A 20,934-nucleotide genomic window follows, 5' to 3' on the forward strand; every position below is an offset into this window, starting at 1 on the left:
TATTTTTCTTAGTAAATTAGCAAATATTTTTAGAACAAATGAAAATATTCTTTTAATGTCTAAAGAAGTGTTAAAAGAAATACAATGTCATCTTTTAGGATGGGAAGTCCATAGTGTGGTAACCGTCTGTGGCCTGGACTGACTGGTAATTGTTCTCTATCTGAATAGTGTGATCGCTTACTCAGTGATTGTGGGAGCGCTGATGGCAAGTGGGAAAGAAGTAGCAGGAAAAATTCCCAAAGGAAAGGTATGTTGGAGCTGGAGCCAGAAGGGAAAAGGTTTCAATTCCAGTCTGTGGAGTTTTATGTTAAGACACATAAATGAACCGAATCCCAAAGGGAGCCTCCCCTCCATTAAATCTCTTTCTCTTTCAGTTGGTTGACTTTGAAGCTATGACTGCCCCTGGTTCAGAGGCCTTTAGCAAAATAGCTAAAAGCTGGATGAACTTGAAAAGGTAACTTCTTGATAGGGGTCGACAAAAGGATGTGAAACTGGAATTGTACTAATTTTTTATGGGTTATGATTATATAATGAATTTAATCTGCTTTTCAAAGTTACTATGTTTTTGTTGTCATTTATGACCCCTTAACAGGTGAGTGTATGGATAAAAATGAATAATGAATAAAATAAGGAAGCCAGTTTGTGAAGGAAGGGTTATAGGTGTCTTATTTATATAGTCAGATATTCCTGTCTCTTGGCTCATTGATCCTTTGTCCCAGACTCGCAGAGTCTGTGTTCAGGAGGGATTTTGAAAACTGAGCTGGACCTGACTCAGACTTCTCTGGGTGGTGGCACCTGCCTTTCAGCTGCATTTTTCCTTTCCTCTTTGTTTGGGGAAGGTGGTGCTTTACTGTAATTTAGGTACAAAATACATAGGAGTCAGGGAAAGCTGCAAGAAATTACTCCTGACGGTTACTGTGGGAGGGCCCAGTACTATGATCTTCCCTGGCTCTTGTTTTCAAAAGCACCATAGGAGCACATAAATAAATATATATATATGGGCTGAAATTAAACTCACAGATGGTTTCATAGTTAATTTTGTTGTTGTTGTTGTTCAATCCTAAGTCATGTCCAGCTCTTTGCAACTTCATGGGCTACAACACGCTAAGTTCCTCTGTCCTCCACTGTCTCCCAGAGTTTGCTCAAATTCACGTCCATCGAGTCTATGATGCCGTCCAACCATCTCATCCTCTGCTGCTGCCTTCTCCTTTTGCTCTTAATCTTTAAGCACATCTCACTATTTAACCTTATTGACTCTTGCTCCTTCTCCATGGTTTTTTTTTAATATCATAGAAACTTCCAGTTTTGCCTTTCCATATCTGTTCAACATAGCAACCACTCTAAAAATTGCTGGATAATCCGTGCTCTGTTTAAAACGGAAGTTTGTCTCTGTAAGATACTTTGGTCCCATTTGTAAGTATTCCATTAGCTTTGTAATGAAAACTCCTAACAGTTACACCGCCTTCTGGTATATTTTTGTCTCAGGTTTACTAGTTTACATGTATTTTAGTAACATGATCATAAGGTCAAAGGCCTTGCCTCTGTTTCCTGCATAATTTTACAGTGTTGATCTTTTAACAACTCTTTAAGGAAAAAATAGAAACGCCACCTTATGTTGTGCAGCTACAGGTTTACAATGTAATTGAGACCCATTCCACACTCCTTCAGAGAAGGCAATGGCACCCACTCCAGTACTCTTGCCTGGAAAATCCATGGACAGAGTAGCCTGGTAGGCTGCAGTCCATGGGGTCGCTCAGAGTCGGTAACGACTGAGCGACTTCACTTTCACTTTTCACTTTCATGCGTTGGAGAAGGAAATGGCAACCCACTCCAGTGTTCTTGCCTGGAGAATCCCAGGGACGGGGAAGCCTGGTGAGCTGCCATCTCTGGGGTCGCACAGAGTCAGACACGACTGAAGCCACTTAGCAGCAGCCACACTCCTTACCAGGAGTAAGTAACTCTGGGAGTTAGGAATACCGTCCTTCTTGCTGCAAATACAGGGAAGTGGGTCTGAGAGGAACCACTAAAGCTGATAAGGATCAAGGCTGGACCCAAATCATGTGTCTTCAGGTTCCACGTCTAGCGTGTGCCTCAGAGGGATGTGTTTGCGTAACACTCACTGTGTAAGTCAGAGATTGACTTTCTTTCCGAAGGCTGGTTGAATTTACCCGCATCTCATGATGGGAGCCTGCTGATACCCCATTCATTGCTACAACAGGATCTGCTCTGCTCACAGGTCCCCCTGCGATGTGATGTTGTCTGATGTCATGCATGTGGAGTACTGTAAAGTGAATATTATAATAGGAATTGGTGTAATATAAGCTTTGCCTTTTTTGGTAAAATTGTGTTGATTTTCACACCCTTGCTTTGCATTTTTCTCTTTCAGTATTTCACCTTCTTATAAGACTCTTCCGTCTGTGTCAGAAACGTTCCCAACATTAAGATCAATGATCGAGGTGCTAAACACAGACTCCTCTCCACGTTGTCTTAAGAAACTCTAGTTACGCCGTGGTATTTATACAAGTAAAGGGCCGGACCTCTTGCTTCTTAAGTTATTTTTTAAAACATGGAATTATAAAGAAATTAGGTCCTTTATTACTTTTGATACCAATTTTTGATAGGAATTGAATACTTGAAATCATTTTATTTACCTTTCTGAACCATAACAGAAATCATGAAAGAGGGTTTTGAGGGGACAGAAGAGCTCTGTGTCTCTGGGATGGGAGGCATTTGCATTAGCCAGTGGCCACTTGGTTTCCACTTACAAAGTCATATGACTCCTTCCTCATGGCGAAAAATGTTTACTCCGAAAACCAAAAATTAACAATTAAAGGGAACAAAAGCTACAACAAAACAGGAGTGTTTTCATTCCTTTAAAAATCTGGATGTTTTTCAAAGACCTTCTTTTTATGCATACTGTGATAATGCATCTTGTTTTCAACTGACATCGTCCTCACGTGTGGGTTCTCCATTTCGTTTGAACCGTGGAAGATTTGTGGCCATCAGCATGCCTGGAGCTCATGACCTGGGACACTTTTGTTGAATGATACAGACAGTATTTGCCAGTGACTCAAACACTGAATTATTGAAACATGTTTTATTTGTTTTTTTCCTCTTTATTGGAAAAAATAAACGGGGTGATTTCTATAAATCACCAGTTTTTGACACTGGATTATGTATGTTTTTATTTTGTGAGCCAGTTTCACTTTCAGGTATAAGAACAGTCAGAAAATTGCTAACTTTCTTTTGCAGACAGGGTGAATGACAGTGCATAAATGGGTTCAGTTAAACACCATTTCCAGTCATTTTCATTTTTCTTTGTTCTCTGTTAAAGAGTTAAGCTAGTCACTGCTTTCTGTTATTCTCTTTCTGTCTCGCAGACTCTGTGAGCAGGACACAGCAGTGTCTGCATGTCTGCAAGCGTCCATGCTCGGCAGAGACGCCACCCTGGCACTTGCTGCGTGGTCTGGCACTTGCAGCATGATCAGCAGAAGACCGTTCTTTGGACAGATAGGACCTGCCCTTTGGACAGGTGCTGTTCTGGGCACTGACGTGTGTTTCAAAACACCAGGATGTGGCTCGTGTTCTCATCTCATCTGGATGGTGATACAAATCATTAGGCACACCTCATTTTATAAAGAGAGCTCACACCCACAGTCAGCTTTCCCCAGAGTCTTTGTTTTCATTTTATAGATAAGAGGGTTGAGGCTTTGGGAGCTTGATGACTCTCCCAGGTGCCCCCAAAGCCAAGGTGCTAGGATCCAACCAGGCCTTTCTGGCCCCAAGGCCTGTCCTGCCCCACCATGGTCTCAGGGCACCAAGGATTCATTCCCAGGTTCTTCTCAAGATTCAGCATACTTAACTCTGTTCCATGCAAAATCTCCATCGATCCGTTACATTGCTCTGCACTCTCAACTTGCTGCTGTTTGACCTGCATCCAGATATAGCCTACAGGATTGCAAAGTGAGAGGGGGATTGTAGAGACTAAGCAAAGGAGAAATGAGTAAGTTTTTAAACTTTTCCCTCTTTTTGCCTATCATCCCAAAGTCAAAATCTTTCAATTTCTTCAAGGATTTTTCTTCACTTTATCACCAACTCTTCAAAATTTTTAATTGTGAGACACACATTTTTCAGTTAGGGAAATGGTCCAAATAAATTAACTGACTTTTCTAAAATATCAGAATATGTCCACACCCCAAAGTTAGAATGTAATTTTTCCTTAAAACTTAGTTTACCAAATCCAAATTGCTACGTTTCAGTTTTTATTTAAATATTTTATTTTCTCCTCATGCGAGTATTATAACTCTCATATGGGGCTTCTCGGGTGGCTCAGTGGTAAAGAATCCACCTACCAGTGCAGGAGGCGCAAGAGATGTGGGTTCAGTCTCTGGGTTGAGAAGATCCCTTGGGGTAGGAGTGGCAACCCACTGCAGTATTCTTGCCTGGAAAATTCCATGGACAGAGGAGTCCAGCAGGCTGCAGTTTATGGGGTTGCAAAGAATCAAACACGACTGGGCATGCACGCATCATTAGACATACTGAAATGCTAAATTCTGTGATTGCAGGATGATCTGGGAAAACCTCCCATCTTCCGCCTGAGTCCCAGAATACTTGAGCCAACTTGACTATGGTCTGAACAGAACATTATGAGCAGGTTTGTTTGGTGGCTGAGAAGATACTGTCTATTGGGCTCCTCTTCCATCGTTAAGGGTTTTTGTCTCAAGAAAGCCATGAAGTTTTGGCATGCATTTTTATATCATAATATTTAAAATTCTCTTATCTTCTGTTAAATTGCACCTAGAAATCTGAGTTCCATCATGCAAGTTGTCCTCTTTACTTATTTTATTTTACTTTATTGTTTTGGCTGTGCGGGCTCTTCATTGCCTCTCAGGCTTTCTCTAGTTGTGGCCTACAGGCTTCTTTTGTTGTGGAGCATGGGATCTAGAACATGCAGGCTTTAGTCGTTACAATGCGTGGGCTCAGTAGTGGTGTGAGAGCTCAGTTGCCGAGTGGCATGTGGGATTCTAGTTCCCGAAACAGAGATTGAATCCATGTCTTCTGCACTGGAAGGCAGATTCTTAACCACTGGACCACCAGGGGAGTCCCTGTCCTCTTGTTTAAAACTAAAAAAAATAAAAAAAACAGTTTTTAAGATTAGAATCAGGTTTGCCTTTATCCTTAAAACTTCATATTGAAAACTTTTGATCACACTGAAGAAACAAAACTGCTCTTTGTCTTTTTGTCTGTGTTTGGTTTTTATCTCATCAGATACCCTGATCCTTTTGATCTCATGGTGCGAAAAATCAGGCGCTCTCCTGCTAGACTTGTGGTACCTGAGCCCTTAGCTTGGATGGCAACCGGAAACACCAGATTTGAGGGGCTTCCCTGCCCCAGGTCAGATTTGAGTGTGAGAGGCTGGGTTCCCAGTGTTTTGTGGGTTGATCTAATTGTGTCCCTGAATTTTAGTTCTCTGATATTACAACTATTACCATTAGAAATTCTTCACATATTAAGAATTCATTTGCCTACTAGTTGTCGATCTTAGTATCCCTTTACCCCCAGATGACTTGAAGTGTGTGTTAGAGGGAACTGTGGATTGGTCCAGAAATGTCATCCAGGATACAGTCCATTAACAAGCCAGCTCTTCTCTCCCTCTTACAAAACACCCTCCCCTCATCGCTCCACTTCCCCCCTCAGCTCCCCTGCTAACTTTTCTTCCTGCTGCTGGTCTGATTAAACCCCTCACAGCATCTCACTGCCCTGAAATAAAACCCAGTGTCCTACAGTAATGCCACCCCCCACCCTCACCCCCAGTGGCCTCTGTTTCTCCAGCCTCACCTCTCTCTGCTCTTCCCCTCGTCTGCACACTTCAGCCAACTCCCCTTGTGTGCCATCAGCTCTCTGAGGCATTTCCTTCTGCGGGGACCTCACAGTTAACTCAGCACTGTCCAATGGGGCTATCTGCAATGACGAGGATGTTCTGTATTTGCCCAGTCCAGGATGGCAGCCACCAGCCACATGTGACTGCTGAACACTTGACTGGGGCCAGTATGACTGAGCAACTGTTTAATTTAGTTTTAATGAATTTAAATTTATGTAGCCATACATCATTAAGAACTACTGCATGGGACAGTACAGCTAAAGAGGTCTTAATTCAATTTTAGAATAAGCTTTTTCACAGGAATAATCCCAAACGATTTTCTCTGGTGACAGTTAACTATCATGAACTGAACATGGAACAACAGACTGGTTCCAAATAGGAAAAGGAGGACATCAAGGCTGTATATTGTCACCCTGCTTATTTAACTTATATGCAGAGTATATCATGAGAAACGCTGGGCTGGATGAAGCACAAGCTAGAATCAAGATTGCTCTGAGAAATATCAATAACCTCATATATACAGATGACACTACCCTTGTGGCAGAAAGTGAAGAACTAAAGAGCCTCTTGATGAAAGTGAAAGAGCCGGTCCCATTACTTCATGGCAAACAGATGGGGAAACAGTGGCAGACTTTATTTTTGGGGGCTCCAAAATTGCTGCAGATGGTGACTGCAGCCATGAAATTAAAAGAAGCTTATTCCTTGGAAGCAAAGTTATGACCAACCTAGATAGCATATTGAAAAGCAGAGACATTACTTTGCCAACAAAGGTCCGTCTAGTCAAGGTTATGGTTTTTCCAGTGGTCATGTATGGATGTGAGGGTTGGACTGTAAAGAAAGCTGAGTGCCGAAGAATTGATGCTTTTGAACTGTGGTGTTGGAGAAGACTCTTGAGAGTCCCTTGGGCTGCAAGGAGATCCAACCAGTCCATTCTGAAGGAGATCAGCCCTGGGATTTCTTTGGAAGGAATGATGCTAAAGCTGAAACTCCAGTACTTTGGCCACCTCATGCGAAGAGTTGACTCATTGGAAAAGACTCTGATGCTGGGAGGGATTGGGGGCAGGAGGAGAAGGGGACGACAGAGGATGAGATGGCTGGATGGCATCACTGACTCGATGGACGTGAGTCTGAGTGAACTCCGGGAGTTGGTGATGGACAGGGAGGCCTGGCGTGCTGCGATTCATGGGGTCGCAAAAGAGTCGGACATGACTCAGCGACTGAACTGAACTGAACTGAGGGAGGCCTGGCCTTCTGCAGTCCATGAGGTTGCAAAGAGTCAGACACGACTGAGCTACTGAACTGAACTAAACTTGTTATAGACTTTTCTGAATATCTCAGGTCTATTTGTAAAATTGCTCCTATTAATAACATGTTTAATCTTTAAAAGACTTTTACCTCTAGGTAAAACCTGTTAGCAAACTAGGAATTTTTTGTGGAACATTTCCAGTGAGTTAAATGTGCTGCTACTGCTAAGTCGCTTTCAGTCGTTGTCCGACTCTGTGCGACCCCATAGACGGCAGCCCACCAGGCTCCCCTGTCCCTGGGATTCTCCAGGCAAGAACACTGGAGTGGGTTGTCATTTCCTTCTCCAATGCATGAGAGTGAAAGGCGAAAGTGAAGTTGCTCAGTTGTGTCCAACTCTTCGCGACCCCATGGATTGCAGCCTACCAGGCTCCTCCGTCCATGGGATTTTCCAGGCAAGAGTACTGGAGTGGGTTGCCATTGCTTTCTCTTAAGTGTGAGGGACAGGAAATAACCTCCAGCTCACTAGTGCTTGCCTTCCAAGCAAGATGTATAGAGAGAGCAGAGATCAGCAAAATCCCCTAAAGAAACCTGTCGTGTCCCAGACCACCAAGACTTGGCTATATTCATGAGCATTCTTATGTCTGGCCTGTCCAGTCATGTTCACATCTAAAATGTATCAGATGTGCTCTTGTCCAGCCATTATCACTGTCACACCAAAATCTAAAGTGGTTGAATAAATGAAGGTCCACACTTGCATCTAAGTCACACTTGCACCATCCCAAGTGCTCAGAAGCAGCTGGTGGCTGCCATATTTGACTGGACTGATATGGCCGTCATCACAGGAAGTTGTACCTGGATGGTGCTGCTACCCTGAAAACAGACCGCCGCTCCACACCTGTGCATCAGGCAATAATTAGAATGGGAGTCCGTGTGGTTTTAAGCAAGAGTACAGGTTTTGAGATGTTTCAGGTAAAGACCACAGAGTTTAATTGCAGTGCAGGGAGATAAATTGGAGAGAGGAGAAAGGAAATCACCAGCACCAGCTTGAAAAATCCACTGATGAGTGCCTCTCGGGGCTGGGGAGAGGCCTGAAGTCAGGGTCCTCCCCCGTGAGATTCACACACTGGTGGTCCAGGAACCATACATGAGAAACAAGCTAGGACATGAAAACCCATTTTGCTGCCTTGGGAATATTTTTGTCCCCTTTATGAAACCCCATAGAACCAAGTATCTTCTTGAATAATACTGCAATTGTGATGAGAATTATGGTAGGTCTTTTGTTCTTCAAGCCATGTTGCCACAAATATAAAATCACTTTCATTCTACAATTTGTAAGCTTAAACTTTACCAGTATTGTGTAATTGGTAGTCCATGAAGGTTGGGTATGCAAATATATACGTAAATAATTGAACACAACTCCATTCACAGGCTTCAATTTCTACCAGTAATGAAAATTATCAGTTCAATTCAGTTCAGTCACTCAGTTGTATCTGACTCTGCGACCCCATGAATTGTAGCATGCCAGGCCTCCCTGTCCATCACCAGCTCCCGAAGTTCACTCAAACTCAGGTCCATTGAGTTGGTGATGCCATCCAACCATCTCATCGTCTGTCGTCCCCTTCTCCTCCTGCCCCCAATCGTTCCTAGCATCAGATTCTTTTCCAATGAGTCAACTCTTCACATGAGGTGGCCAAAGTACTGGAGTTTCAGCTTTAGCATCATTCCCTCCAAAGAAATCCCAGGGCTGATCTTCAGAATTGACTGGTTGGATCTCCTAGCAGTCCAAGGGACTCTCAAGAGTCTTCTCCAACACCACAGTTCAAAAACATCAATTCTTTGGTGCTCAGCTTTCTTCACAGTCCAACTCTCACATCCATACATGACCACTGGAAAAACCATAGCCTTGACCAGATGGACCTTTGTTGGCAAAGTAATGTCTCTGCTTTTGAATATGCTATCTAGGTTGGTCATAACTTTCCTTCCAAGGAGTAAGCATCTTTTAATTTCATGGCTGCAGTCACCATCTGTAGTGATTTTGGAGCCCCCCAAAAATAAAGTCTGATACTGCTTCCACTGTTTCCCCATCTATTTCCCATGAAGTGATGGGACCGGATGCCATGATCTTCGTTTTCTGAATGTTAAGCTTCAAGCCAACTTTTTCACTCTCTTTCACTTTCATCAAGAGGCTTTTTAGTTCCTCTTCACCTTCTGCCATAAGGGTGGTGTCATCTGCATATCTGAGGTTATTGGTATTTCTCCCTGCAGTCTTGATTCCAGCTTATGCTTCTTCCAGCCCAGCGTTTCTCATGATGTACCCTTCATATAAGTTAAATAAGCAAGGTGACAATATACAGCCTTGACATACTCCTTTTCCTATTTGGAACCAGTCTGTTGTTCCATGTCCAGTTCTAACTGTTGCTTCCTGACCTGCATATAGGTTTCTCAAGAGGCAGGTCAGGTGGTCTGGTATTCCCATCTCTTTCAGAATTGTCCACAGTTTATTGGGATCCACACAGTCAAAGGCTTTGGCATAGTCAATAAAGCAAAAATAGATGTTTTTCTGGAACTCTCTTGCTTTTTCGATGATCCAGCAGATGTTGGCAATTTGATCTCTGGTTCCTCTGCCTTTTCTAAAACCAGCTTGAACATCTGGAAATTCACGGTTCATGTATTGCTGAAGCCTGGCTTGGAGAATTTTGAGCATTATTTACTAGCATGTGAGATGAGTGAAATTGTGTGGTAGTTTGAGCATTCTTTGGGATTGCTTTTCTTTGGGATTGGAATGAAAACACCTTTTCCAGCCCTGTGGCCACTGCTGAGTTTTCCAAATTTGCTGGCATATTGAGTGCAGCATTTTCACAGCATCATCTTCCAGGATTTGAAATAGCTCAACTGGAATTCCATTACCTCCCTAGCTTTGTTCGTAGTGATGCTTTCTAAGGCCCACTTGACTTCACATTCCAGGATGTCTGGCTCTAGGTGTGTGATCACACCATTGTGATTACCTTGGTCCTGAAGATCTTTTTTGTACTGTTCTTCTGTGTATTCTTGCCACCTCTTAATATCTTCTGCTTCTGTTAGGTCCATACCATTTCTGTCCTTTATCGAGCCCATCTTTGCATGAAATGTTTCCTTGGTATCTCTTATTTTCTTGAAGAGATCTCTAGTCTTTCCCATTCTGTTGTTTTCCTCTATTTCTTTGCATTGATTGCTGAGGAAGGCTTTCTTATCTGTCCTTGCTATTCTTTGGAACTCTGCATTCAGATGCTTATATCTTTCCTTTTCTCCTTTGGTTTTTGCTTCTCTTCTTTTCACAGCTATTTGTAAGGCTTCCCCAGACAGCCATTTTGGTTTTTTGCATTTCTCTTCCATGGGGATGGTCTTGATCCCTGTCTTCTGTACAATGTCACGAACCTCCGTCCATAGTTCATCAGGCACTCTATCTATCAGATCTAGTCCCTTAAATCTATTTCTCAACCTCCACTGTATAAACCATCTCACATCACGGTGACTGGGCATTTCCAGGTTCAAATTGCCTTGTTGCGCTGGTGGCTCAGCTGCTGCACTGTGGGCAGTTCTTTCTGGGTGCAGGGGGCCCTGGGCTCTGGGGCAGCGGCTGCATCTGCAGTCACTGCTCTGGCCAGCACTGGCTCACATCCTGGGCTCTGTCCCCACTCTCCTTGTCTTCGGTGGCCACTGGAGACTGTGCTGAGCATGCCAGATAGGCTGATCTGTGCACTCAATCTGGAAGCTCCCCTGTGGGCTGTGGCTCCTCTGCTCTCCAGCCGTGCTGGGTGGGGCCTTCTCCTTGGGGCCGGGAGCATCTTCTGTGGGGGAGGAACCTGTTGAAGCTAACACATCTTGAGCACTTACTATGGTTGACATATTTCTAAGCGTTGTACTTAGCTCATTTAATAGCGTTAAGAGTGCTAGGATGTAAGCACCGGTGTTACCTCCACTTTGATGGCTCAGATGGGGGAGTGACTTACCCTATACAGCTCCTGAATTCTGCTCAAGTGCTTGCCACTTACTTGGGGAGTGGGGCAGTGGGAATGGGTTCCACCCATCCCTTAACCTTAACCCCTAAATATATGTCCAGTTATTAAGTCGATCAGATAAGGAAAAATAGGGTTACTATATGATGCATCAATCCCACTCCTGGGCATATATCTGTAAAAGATAGAAACTCTACTTGAAAAAGATACATGCACCCCAGTGTTCATAGCAGCACTATTTGCAATAGCCAAGATATGGAAACAACTTAAGTGTCCATGGACAGACTAATGGAAAAAGAAGATGTGGTACACAGTACTTAAGAGAATGTCATGAACACTTTGTACCTTAAAAAAATTTGGTGCTTAGCTAGAAAAGGAGAACTTGTCTGCCTAACTAGTTCTCTGGAAATTTATGTGTTAGCTGGCCAGCTGTTCGCAATCAGCTGGTTAGCATGTTCAGAGTATTTGTATTTTATCATAAGGGAAAGAAAGCTTAATTTTTTAAATAATGGGACAAATAATGATTGTCAGCCAAAATATACTACAAAGAATTCCCTTCTGTTTCCATTTTACTTCTAGTTTAATTGCAAATGAAAGTTAACTTTTATTGAATACTCTGCCATATCTATTAAAAATAATCAGATGATTTACTGATGTAGTAAAGTATGTTGTCACATTTCTTGCTATGGATTGTCTTTAAATTCCTAAAATAAAAATATTTTATCAAAATGTAAAAAAAAAGTGTGATACCCGTACACTGTGGAATATTACTCAGCTCCAAAGAAGAATGAAAGAATGCCGTTTGGCGCATCACAGATGGACTAGAAATGATCACTAAGGAAAATCCGTTACAGACAAGTATCGTAGTCACTTACATACACAATCTAAAGCGTGACGCAAATGGACTTATTCACAAAACAGAAACAGACACAGAAATAGAAAACAAGCTTACGGTTACCAAAGGGGAAAGTAGAGGGAGGGACACATTAGGAATTTGGATTAACAGATACACACTCCTGTATGTCAAATAGCTAAACAAGGGCCTAGTGCATAGCACAGGTACTATATTCAATATCTTATAATAACCTAAAATTGAAGACTCCAAAAAAGCACATACACACACACATATATATACACACACAGTGTGTGTGTGCGTGTGTGTGTGTGTGTGTGTGGTTGAATCACTTTGCTCTGTACCTGAAACATTGTAAACCAACTGTACTTCAATTTTGGCAAAAGTATTAAAAGGAAATAAAAATGTGAAAAATACCATGCTTCACTGAAAAATAAAATTAAACTGACCTGAGCATAGCAGGCCCAGGGATGAAGGGATTTGACCTGGGTGGAAGAAAGGGAGGGAGGGAGGGAGGAAGAAAGAGAAAGTTGTAAAGTGCACCAATTGCTTCCAACCATATACCAGGTAGAAATTTCACTGTGTTTTTTTGAGAATCTCAATGGTTAAGAATCCACACTACCAATGGAGGGGCACTGGTTCGATCCCTGGTCAGAGAACTAAGACCCCACATGCTGCACAATGTGGTCAGAAATATAGATATAAATAGAAACTACGTTCCTATCTGTTTTTTGTTGAGTCACTTGGTTGTGTCCGACTCTTTACTACCCCATGGATGGCAGAACATCAGGGTACCCTGTCCTTCACTATCTCCCAGAGCTTGCTCAAACTCATGTCCATCAAGTCGGTGATGCCCTCGAACCATCTCATCCTCTGTCGTCCCCTTCTCTTCCTGCCCTCAATCTTTCCAAGCATCAGGGTCTTTTCAAATGAGTCAGCTCTTCGCATCAGGTGACCAAAATATTGGAGCTTCAGCTTCAGCATCAGTCCTTCCAATGAATATTCAGGACTGATTTCCTTTAGGATTGACTGGTTTGATCTCCTTGCTGTGCAAGGGACTTCTCCAGCACCACATCTTCTCCAGCACAGTTCTTCTGTGCTCAGCCTTCTTTATGGTCCAACTCACATCCATACATGATTACTGGGAAAACCACAGCTTTGACTACGTGGACCTTTGTCAGCAAAGTGATGTCTCTGCTTTTTAATATGCTGTTTAGGTTTGTCATACTTTTTCTTCCAAGGAACAAGTGTCTTTGAATTTCATGGCTGCAGTCACCATCTGCAGTGATTTTGGAGCCCAAGAAAATAAAGTCTGTCACTGTTTCCATTGTTTCCCCAGCTATTTGCCATGAAGTTGATGGGATCGGATGCCATGATTTTAGTCTTTTGAATGATGAGTTTTAAGCCAGATTTTTCACTCTTCTCTTTCACCTTCATCAAGAGGCTCTTTAGCTCCTCTACACTTTCTGCCATTAGGGTGGGTCATCTGCATATCTGAGGTTATTGATACTTCTCCTGGCAATCTTGATTCCAGCTTGTGCTTCATCCAGCCTGGCATTTCACATGATGTCCTCTGCATGTAATTAAATAAGCAGAGTGACAATATACAGCCTTGACATACTCCTTTCCCAATTTTGAACCATGTCCTGTTCCAACTATTGCTTCTTGACCTGCATAAAGACAAGTAAGGTGGTTTGATAGTCCCATCTCTTTTAAGAATTTTCAAAAAAAAAAGAAGAATTTTCCAGTTTATTGTGATCCACAAAGTCAAAGGCTTTAGTGTACTCAGTAAAGGAGAAGTAGATGTTTTTCTGGAATTCCTTTGCTTTTTCTATGATTCAGCATATGTTGGGCATTTGATCTCTGGTTCCTCTGCCTTTTCTAAATCCAGCTTGTACATCTGGAAGTTCTCGGTTCACATACTGTTGAAGCCTGGCTTGGGGAATTTTGAGCATTACTTTGCTAGCATGTGAGATGAGTGCAATTGTGTGGTAGTTTGAACATTCTTTGGCATTGCCCTTCTTTGGGATTGGGAAAAAAACTGACCTTTTCCAGTCCTGTGGCCACTACTGAGTTTTCCAAATTTGTTGGTATATTGATTGCAGCACTTTCACAGCATCATCTTTTAGGATTTACGAAATAGCTCAGCTGGAATTCCATCACCTCTACTAGTTTTGTTCATAGTGATGCTTCCTCAGGCCTACTTGACTTCACACTCCAGCATGTCTGGTTCTAGGTGAGTGATCGTACCATCATGGTTATCTGGATCATTAAGATTTTTTTGTACAGTTCTGTGTATTCTTGCCACCTTTTCTTAATATCTTCTGCTTCTGTTAGGTCCTTACCATTTCTGTCCTTTATTGAGCCCATCTTTGCATGAAATGTTCCCTTGGTATCTCTGATTTTCTTGAAGAGATTGCTCATCTTTCCCATTCTGTTGCTTTCCTCTATTTCTTTGCGTTGTTCAATTTAAGAAAGCTTTCTTGCCTCTCCTTGCTATTCTTTGGAACTCTACATTCAGATGGGCAAATCTTTCCTTTTCTCCTTTGCCTTTCGCTTCTCTTTTTTCTCAGCTAGGCAAACATTTTGCCTTTTTGTATTTCTTCTTCTTGGGGACAGTTTTGGTCACCACCTCTTGTACAGTGTTATGAACCTCCATCCATAGTTCTTCTGGCACTCTATCAAATCTAATCCCTTGAATTATTTGTCACTTCCACAAGGGAATTTGATTTAGGTCATACCTGATTGACTTAGTGGTTTTCCCTACTTTCTTCAATATAAGTATGAATTTTGCAATAAGGAGTTTATGAACTGAGCCACAGTCAGCTCCCAGTCTTGCTTTTGCTGACTACATAGAGTTGCTGTATCTTTGGCTGCAAAGAATATAATCAGTCTGATTTCGTTATTGACCATCTGGTAATGTCCATGTACAAAGTCATGTCTTGTGTTGTTGGAAGAGGATGTTTGCTATGACCAGTGTGTTCTCTTGGCAAAATCCTGTTAGCCTTTGCTCTGCTTCATTTTGTACTCCAAGGCCAAACTTGCCTGTTACTCCAGGTATCTCTTGACTTCCTACTTTTGCATTCCAATGGCCTATGATGAAAAGGACATCTTTTTTTTTTTTTTTTGGTGCTAGTTCTAGAAGGTCTTGTAGGTCATCATAGAACCATTCAACTTCAGCTTCTTCCGGCATGAGTGGTTGGGGCATAGACTTGGATTACTGTGGTATTGAATGGTTTGCCTTGGAAACAAAGCAGGATCATTCTATTATTTGTAAGATTGTATCTAAGTATTGCATTTTGGAGTCTTTTGTTGTCAGTGAGGGCTGCTCCATTTCTTCTAAGGGATTCTTGCCCACAGTAATAGATATAATGGTCATCTGAATTAAATTCTACCATTCCTGTCTACTTTAGTTCACTGATTCCTAAAATGTCAGTGTTCACTCTTGCCATCTCATGTTTGACCACTTCCAATTTACCTTAATTCATGAACCTAACATTCCAGGTTCCTATGCAATATTATTCTTTACAGCATCGGACTTTACTTTCACCTCCGGACACATCCACACCTGGGCGTTATTTCTGCTTTGACTCAGCCTCTTCATTCCTCCTGGAGCTATTTCTCTACTCTTCTCCAATAGCACGTTGGACACCTACTAACCTGGGGTTAGCAGGTTGTCTTTCAGTGTCGTATCTTTTTGCCTTTTCATTTTGTTCATCTCCTATCTGCTAGGAGCCCACAGATGTGCAATGATGTCTGAGGGGTCTCAGAAGGCATCTGCAGTCATTGTGTTAACAGGGTTTCTCCCCTGCCAGAGTTCATTCACTAGAATCTAATAAGCTGTGACTCTTTGTGGAAGGATATGCCACCTTCACTGTTTCTCTCTTGCATGTGTCCTCTTGTGTTTAACCAGGCACGGCATGTGGGAGAAAGCTTTCCTACACTCATTCCATCTGTAGGGTTTCTCTTCCATGTGAGTTCTTCAATGAGAGTTGTCTTCTTAGTGAGTGTTTTCCCACAATCACTGCATACACTGGGTTTCTCTCCTGTGTGAATTCTCTGTTTCATGAGTCCTGATGTCTTCAAACAAGATTTTCCACAGTCAGTACTTACATGTACTTATATGTTGACTGTATGAAATCATGGATGTGCCATGAGGCATGCCTTCTGGGGGAAGCTTTACCACATTCATTGCATCCATAGGACTTCTCTTCAATGTGAGTTCATTGATATATAATAAGATTGCCCTTCTGTATGAAACCTTTTCCACATTCGCACTACATATATAAGATTTCTCACCTGTATGTACTTTCTAATGCAAAACTAGTGCAATTTTCTGGAGAAATCTTTCCCATGCTCACTGCACACATGGGGTTTTTCTCCTCTTTTGTTTGGCAAATGTATCATAGCTTTGCCTTCTCGCAGAAGGCTTTGCACATTCAGTTCGTTCATAGGGCTTCTCTCCTGTATGAGTTCTCTGGTATTCAGTTAGCTTGAACTTTCTGAAGAATACTTTACTACATATACTGTGTACATGAGGTTTATTTCCCATAGGAGTCTTTTGTTCAGTTAGCTTTAATTTCCTGAAAAAGGCTTTTCCATACTCACTGCACACATGGGGTTTCTCTTCTTTGTGAGTTCGCTGGTGTTTGGTGAGCTTGAACTTCTTGGAGAAGGTTTTCCCACACACACTACATCCATGGTGTTTCTTTTCTGTATGAATTCTCTTATGTTCACTGAGCAAGACTTCTTGAGGAAGGCTTTTCCACATTTAGTACATTCATGGGCTCTATTTTGTGTATTTGCTGACATTTAATTTCAGTATGAATTTGCTCATGATTAGCAAGGAGAAAGGATCTCCCATTTCCAATAAACTCAGCAGGCTCCTTTTTGTTACAGCTTCTACTCTGGTTGACTACATTTAAGTATGATTTCAAAGTTTTCCTGTGTAAATGAAATACATCATGATTTGGCCTTAAAGGAAAATAACTTTTGCTCTGATGAATAATATTCCCAAATGCAGTCTGTCCATATATTTGAACAGAATATATCCTCTTCAGCATATTTTGGATTTTCCAGTGTGACTGCACATGATCATCAACTTTCTCAGTTTCTGGATTAGGGTGTCTTCATCTTCTAAGGTCCATGGTGATTCTCTTTGTTCCAGATTTGCTAACTTGATACTCCACTGATACCAGGTATTTTCCCCTTCTAAGCAGGGGCCAAGAGCTGCCACTCCTCCCAGGTAAAGTCAACCCCACATCCTCCAAAGTCAGTCCTCCCTGAAGTCCTCTTGATCCCACTGATTTCCTAGTGGCTATACTTAACTTGTTAATTCTTTCATTTCCGGTTCCCTTTAATAAGTGATTTCTTATTAGGATTAATCCAATGATTGCTGGAAGAAATATCAATAACCTCAGATATGCAGATGACATTACTCTTATGGCAGAAAGTGAAGAGGAACTAAAGAGCCTCTTGATGAAAGTGAAAGAGGAGAGTGAAAAGCTGGCTTAAAACTCAACATTCAAAAAACTAAAATTATGGCATCTGGTTCCATCACTTCATGGCAAATAGATGGGGAAACGACGAAAACAGTGACAGATTTTGTTTTCTTGGGCTCCAAAATCACTGCAGATGGTGACTGCCGCCATGAAATTAAAAGATGCTTGCTACTTGGAAGAAAAGCTATGACCAACCTAGACAGTATATTAAAAAGCAGAGACATTACTTTGCCTACAAAGGTCCATATAAGTCAAAGCTAGGTTTTTTCAGTAGTCATTTGTGGACGGGAGAGTTGGATCATAAAGAAAGCTGAGTGCCAAAGAAGAAAGCTGAGAACTCTTGAACTGTGATGTTGGAGACTTTTGAGAGTCCCTTGAACTGAAAGAAGATCAAACTAGTCAATCCTAAAGAAAATCAGTCCTGTATATTCATTGGAGGGACTAATGCTGAAGTTGAAACTCCAATACTTTGGCTATCTGATATGAAGAACTGATTCATTGGAAAAGACCCTGATGCTGGGAAAGATTGAAGGCAGGAGGAGAAGGGGATGACAGAGGATGAGATGGTTGGCTGGCATCACCAACTCGATGGACATGTGTTTGAGAAAGCTCTGAGAGTTGGTGATGAACAGGGAAGCCTGGCATGTGGTCGTAAAGAGTCAGACACGACTGAGTTACTAAACTGAACTGAACTGAATGAGAAGAACTATATACCTCAAAGTTATTCTAGGCTTCATGCTGCCAATTTTTAAATTCTGTCATAATAATTGGCATTATATATCTACTTGTAATTTTGAAAATATTTGATCTTTGAATATTTGCATCTTAAGTGCCTTTCAGTTCAGTTCAGTTCAGTTCAGTTGCTCAGTCATGTCCAACTCTTTGCGACCCCATGAACTGCAGCATGCCAAGCTTCCCTGTCCATCACTAACTCCCGGAGCCTACCCAAACTCATGTCCATTGAGTCGGTGATGCCATCCAACCATCTCATCCTCTGTCGTCCCCTTCTCTTCCTGCCCTCAATGTTTCCCAGCATCAGGGTCTTTTCAAATGAGTCAGCTCTTCACATCAGGTGGCCAAAGTATTGGAGCTTCAGCTTCAACATCAGTCCTTCCAATGAACACCCAGGAAGTGCCTTTATTGACTAGTAAAATCATGATTTCTGTGATTCATTCCATATCAAGAATGTCTTCATTAAAGCTATCTTCATCAATCCCCATGTTACTTACTTCTCCATTCTCCCTTTATATGTCTTCTTCCTCTCTACCTTTGGATCAACTAACATGTATTCTAACACTGGTGATGCACATGTGTGGTAGCCCAGCCCCAGCTCCTCTGGTGAAACCCAGACTGGTCCAGCCTGAGCAGTCCCAAGCTTCCCAAGACCCTGGTGGCACAGGATGAGACCAGAAAGCATTGAGATCACACAATGCTACATTTCTTCATAACTTTTATTTATTTAGTCTGCACAGGATCTTCCTTACTTTGCATGGGCTTTCTGTAGTTGCAGCGAGTAGGGGTTACTCTTTGTTGCAGTAACAACTGAGGTCAAAAGATGATTTTCAGGCCATCACACAATAGACAAGGGACATGATGTCCACCAAATGGCTTGTCATTGTGGGAGCTTCTTTTTTTGAAGAGCACAGGCTCTAGGCGTGTGGGCCTCAGGAGTTGAGGTGTGCAGGCCCTAGAGGTGCAGGTCTCACACATTGCAGGTGGATTTTTTACCAGCTGAGCCACCAGGGAAGCCCAAGAATACTGGAGTGGGTAGCTTATCCCTTCTCCAGCAGATCTTCCCAACTGAGGAATCGAAACAGGGTCTCCCAACCCAGGAATCAAACTGGGGTCTCCTGCATTGCAGGTGGAATCTTCGCCACTGAACCACCAGGGAAGCCCAAGAATACTGGAGTGGGTAGCTTATCCCTTCTCCAGCAGATCTTCCCAACTGAGGAATTGAAACAGGGTCTCCCAACCCAGGAATCAAACTGGGGTCTCCTGCATTGCAGGTGGAATCTTCACCACTGAGCCACCAGGGAAGCCCCGTAGAGGGTGTGGGCTTTGTTAATCGTGGCACACTGGGCTCAGTAGTTGTGGCTCACGGGCTTATTTGCCCCACAGTATGTGAAGTGTTCCCGGATCAGGGGTTGAACCCATATCCCCTTTATTGACAAGCGAATTCTTATCCACTGAGCCACCAGAAAAGTCCTCTCCTAAACTGTTCTGAACAATCAAAACGCCTTATATAAAAGAGAGAAACGGTCTTGTCAAATCTTTCCTTCAAACAGTATGAATGCAATGAATTCTTAGGTGAGATGTTTTTTCCCAGTAGTGCTGAGCATCTTTTTATTTGTTTTGTGTCCTGATTTCAGATGTTCTCACCATCAGTATAATATATGTGAGTCGACATGCTAACTGCTGGGCACCAGATATGAGGAGCAGGATGCCAGTTCTTTATACTGGCAACCAAATGGATATTGAATACAAGTATTGCAAATACTTGTATAATGCAAATACTTTACATTTAAATTTGAACTTATATTTTAAAACTGAATGAAAAATTCTGCTTTTTTTTAAAGACATTTGATTTTAAGTTTGATTTTAATTTATAAATTATAATTGGTATAGTTTTTAACTTTATTAGGTAATCTTGAACATTTTAGAAGAAAAACTTAGAAACAAAGTTTAAAACATTTTTACATTAACTTTCAGTTTAGTTCAGTTCAGTAGCTCAGTCGTGTCCGACTCTTTGTGACCCCATGAATCACAGCACGCCAGGCCTCCCTGTCCATCATCAACTCCCGGAGTTCACTCAGACTCACGTCCATCCAGTGAGTGATGCCATCCAGCCATCTCATCCTCTGTCATCCTCTTCTCCTCCTGCCCCCAATCCCTCCCAGTATCAGAGTCTTTTCCAATGAGTCAACTCTTCACATGAGGTGGCCAAAGTACTGGAGTTTCAGCTTTAGCATCATTCCTTCCAAAGAAATCCCAGGGCTGATCTCCTTCACAATGGACTGGTTGGATCTCCTTGCAGTCCAAGGGACTCTCAAGAGTCTTCTCCAACACCACAGTTCAAAAGCATCAATTCTTCGGCGCTCAGCTTTCTTTGCAGTCCAACTCTCACATCCATATATGACCACTGGAAAAACCATAGCCTTGACTAGATGGACCTTTGTTGGCAAAGTAATGTCTCTGCTTTTCAATATGCTATCTAGGTTAGTCATAACTTTTCTTCCAAAGAGTAAGCATCTTTTAATTTCATGGCTGCATTAACTTTAATTTATAATAAATTTATAATTTATTAATTATAAAATAAATTACAATTTATTAATTATAAAATAAATTATAATTTATTAATTATAAAATATATCCAAATTTTGTATACATTGACTATAGTTACATCTTATTTTTTAGTCCTTTAGATTATTGTTGTTTATTTGCTAAGTCATGTCTGACTCT

The 20,934-nt window shown here is 41.9% G+C and overlaps 1 protein-coding gene across 16 annotated transcripts in view; it reads left to right on the forward strand.

The window, feature by feature from the left end:
• The window catches only part of TTC13 (tetratricopeptide repeat domain 13), a 98,890-nt gene that overhangs the window by 77,482 nt on the left and 474 nt on the right, over positions 1 to 20,934 (forward strand). For 8 of the 16 annotated variants that reach the window (XM_086381314.1, XM_086381315.1, XM_086381319.1 and 5 more), the window contains 3 exons: positions 169 to 247; positions 375 to 454; positions 2,387 to 3,172. In XM_086381314.1, the coding sequence (XP_086237440.1) occupies positions 169 to 247; positions 375 to 454; positions 2,387 to 2,501 (274 nt within the window). In that variant the 3' untranslated portion in view covers positions 2,502 to 3,172. Of the gene's footprint in view, positions 1 to 98; positions 248 to 374; positions 455 to 2,386; positions 3,173 to 20,934 lie in introns of those variants that run through there. The other 8 variants (XM_086381317.1, XM_086381318.1, XM_086381322.1 and 5 more) reach the window with 2 other exon arrangements.

Source organism: Bos grunniens, chromosome 28, assembly GCF_055505025.1.
Source record: "Bos grunniens cultivar Pamir isolate PY7600 chromosome 28, Bosgru_T2T1.0, whole genome shotgun sequence".
Lineage (NCBI taxonomy): Eukaryota > Metazoa > Chordata > Mammalia > Artiodactyla > Bovidae > Bos > Bos grunniens.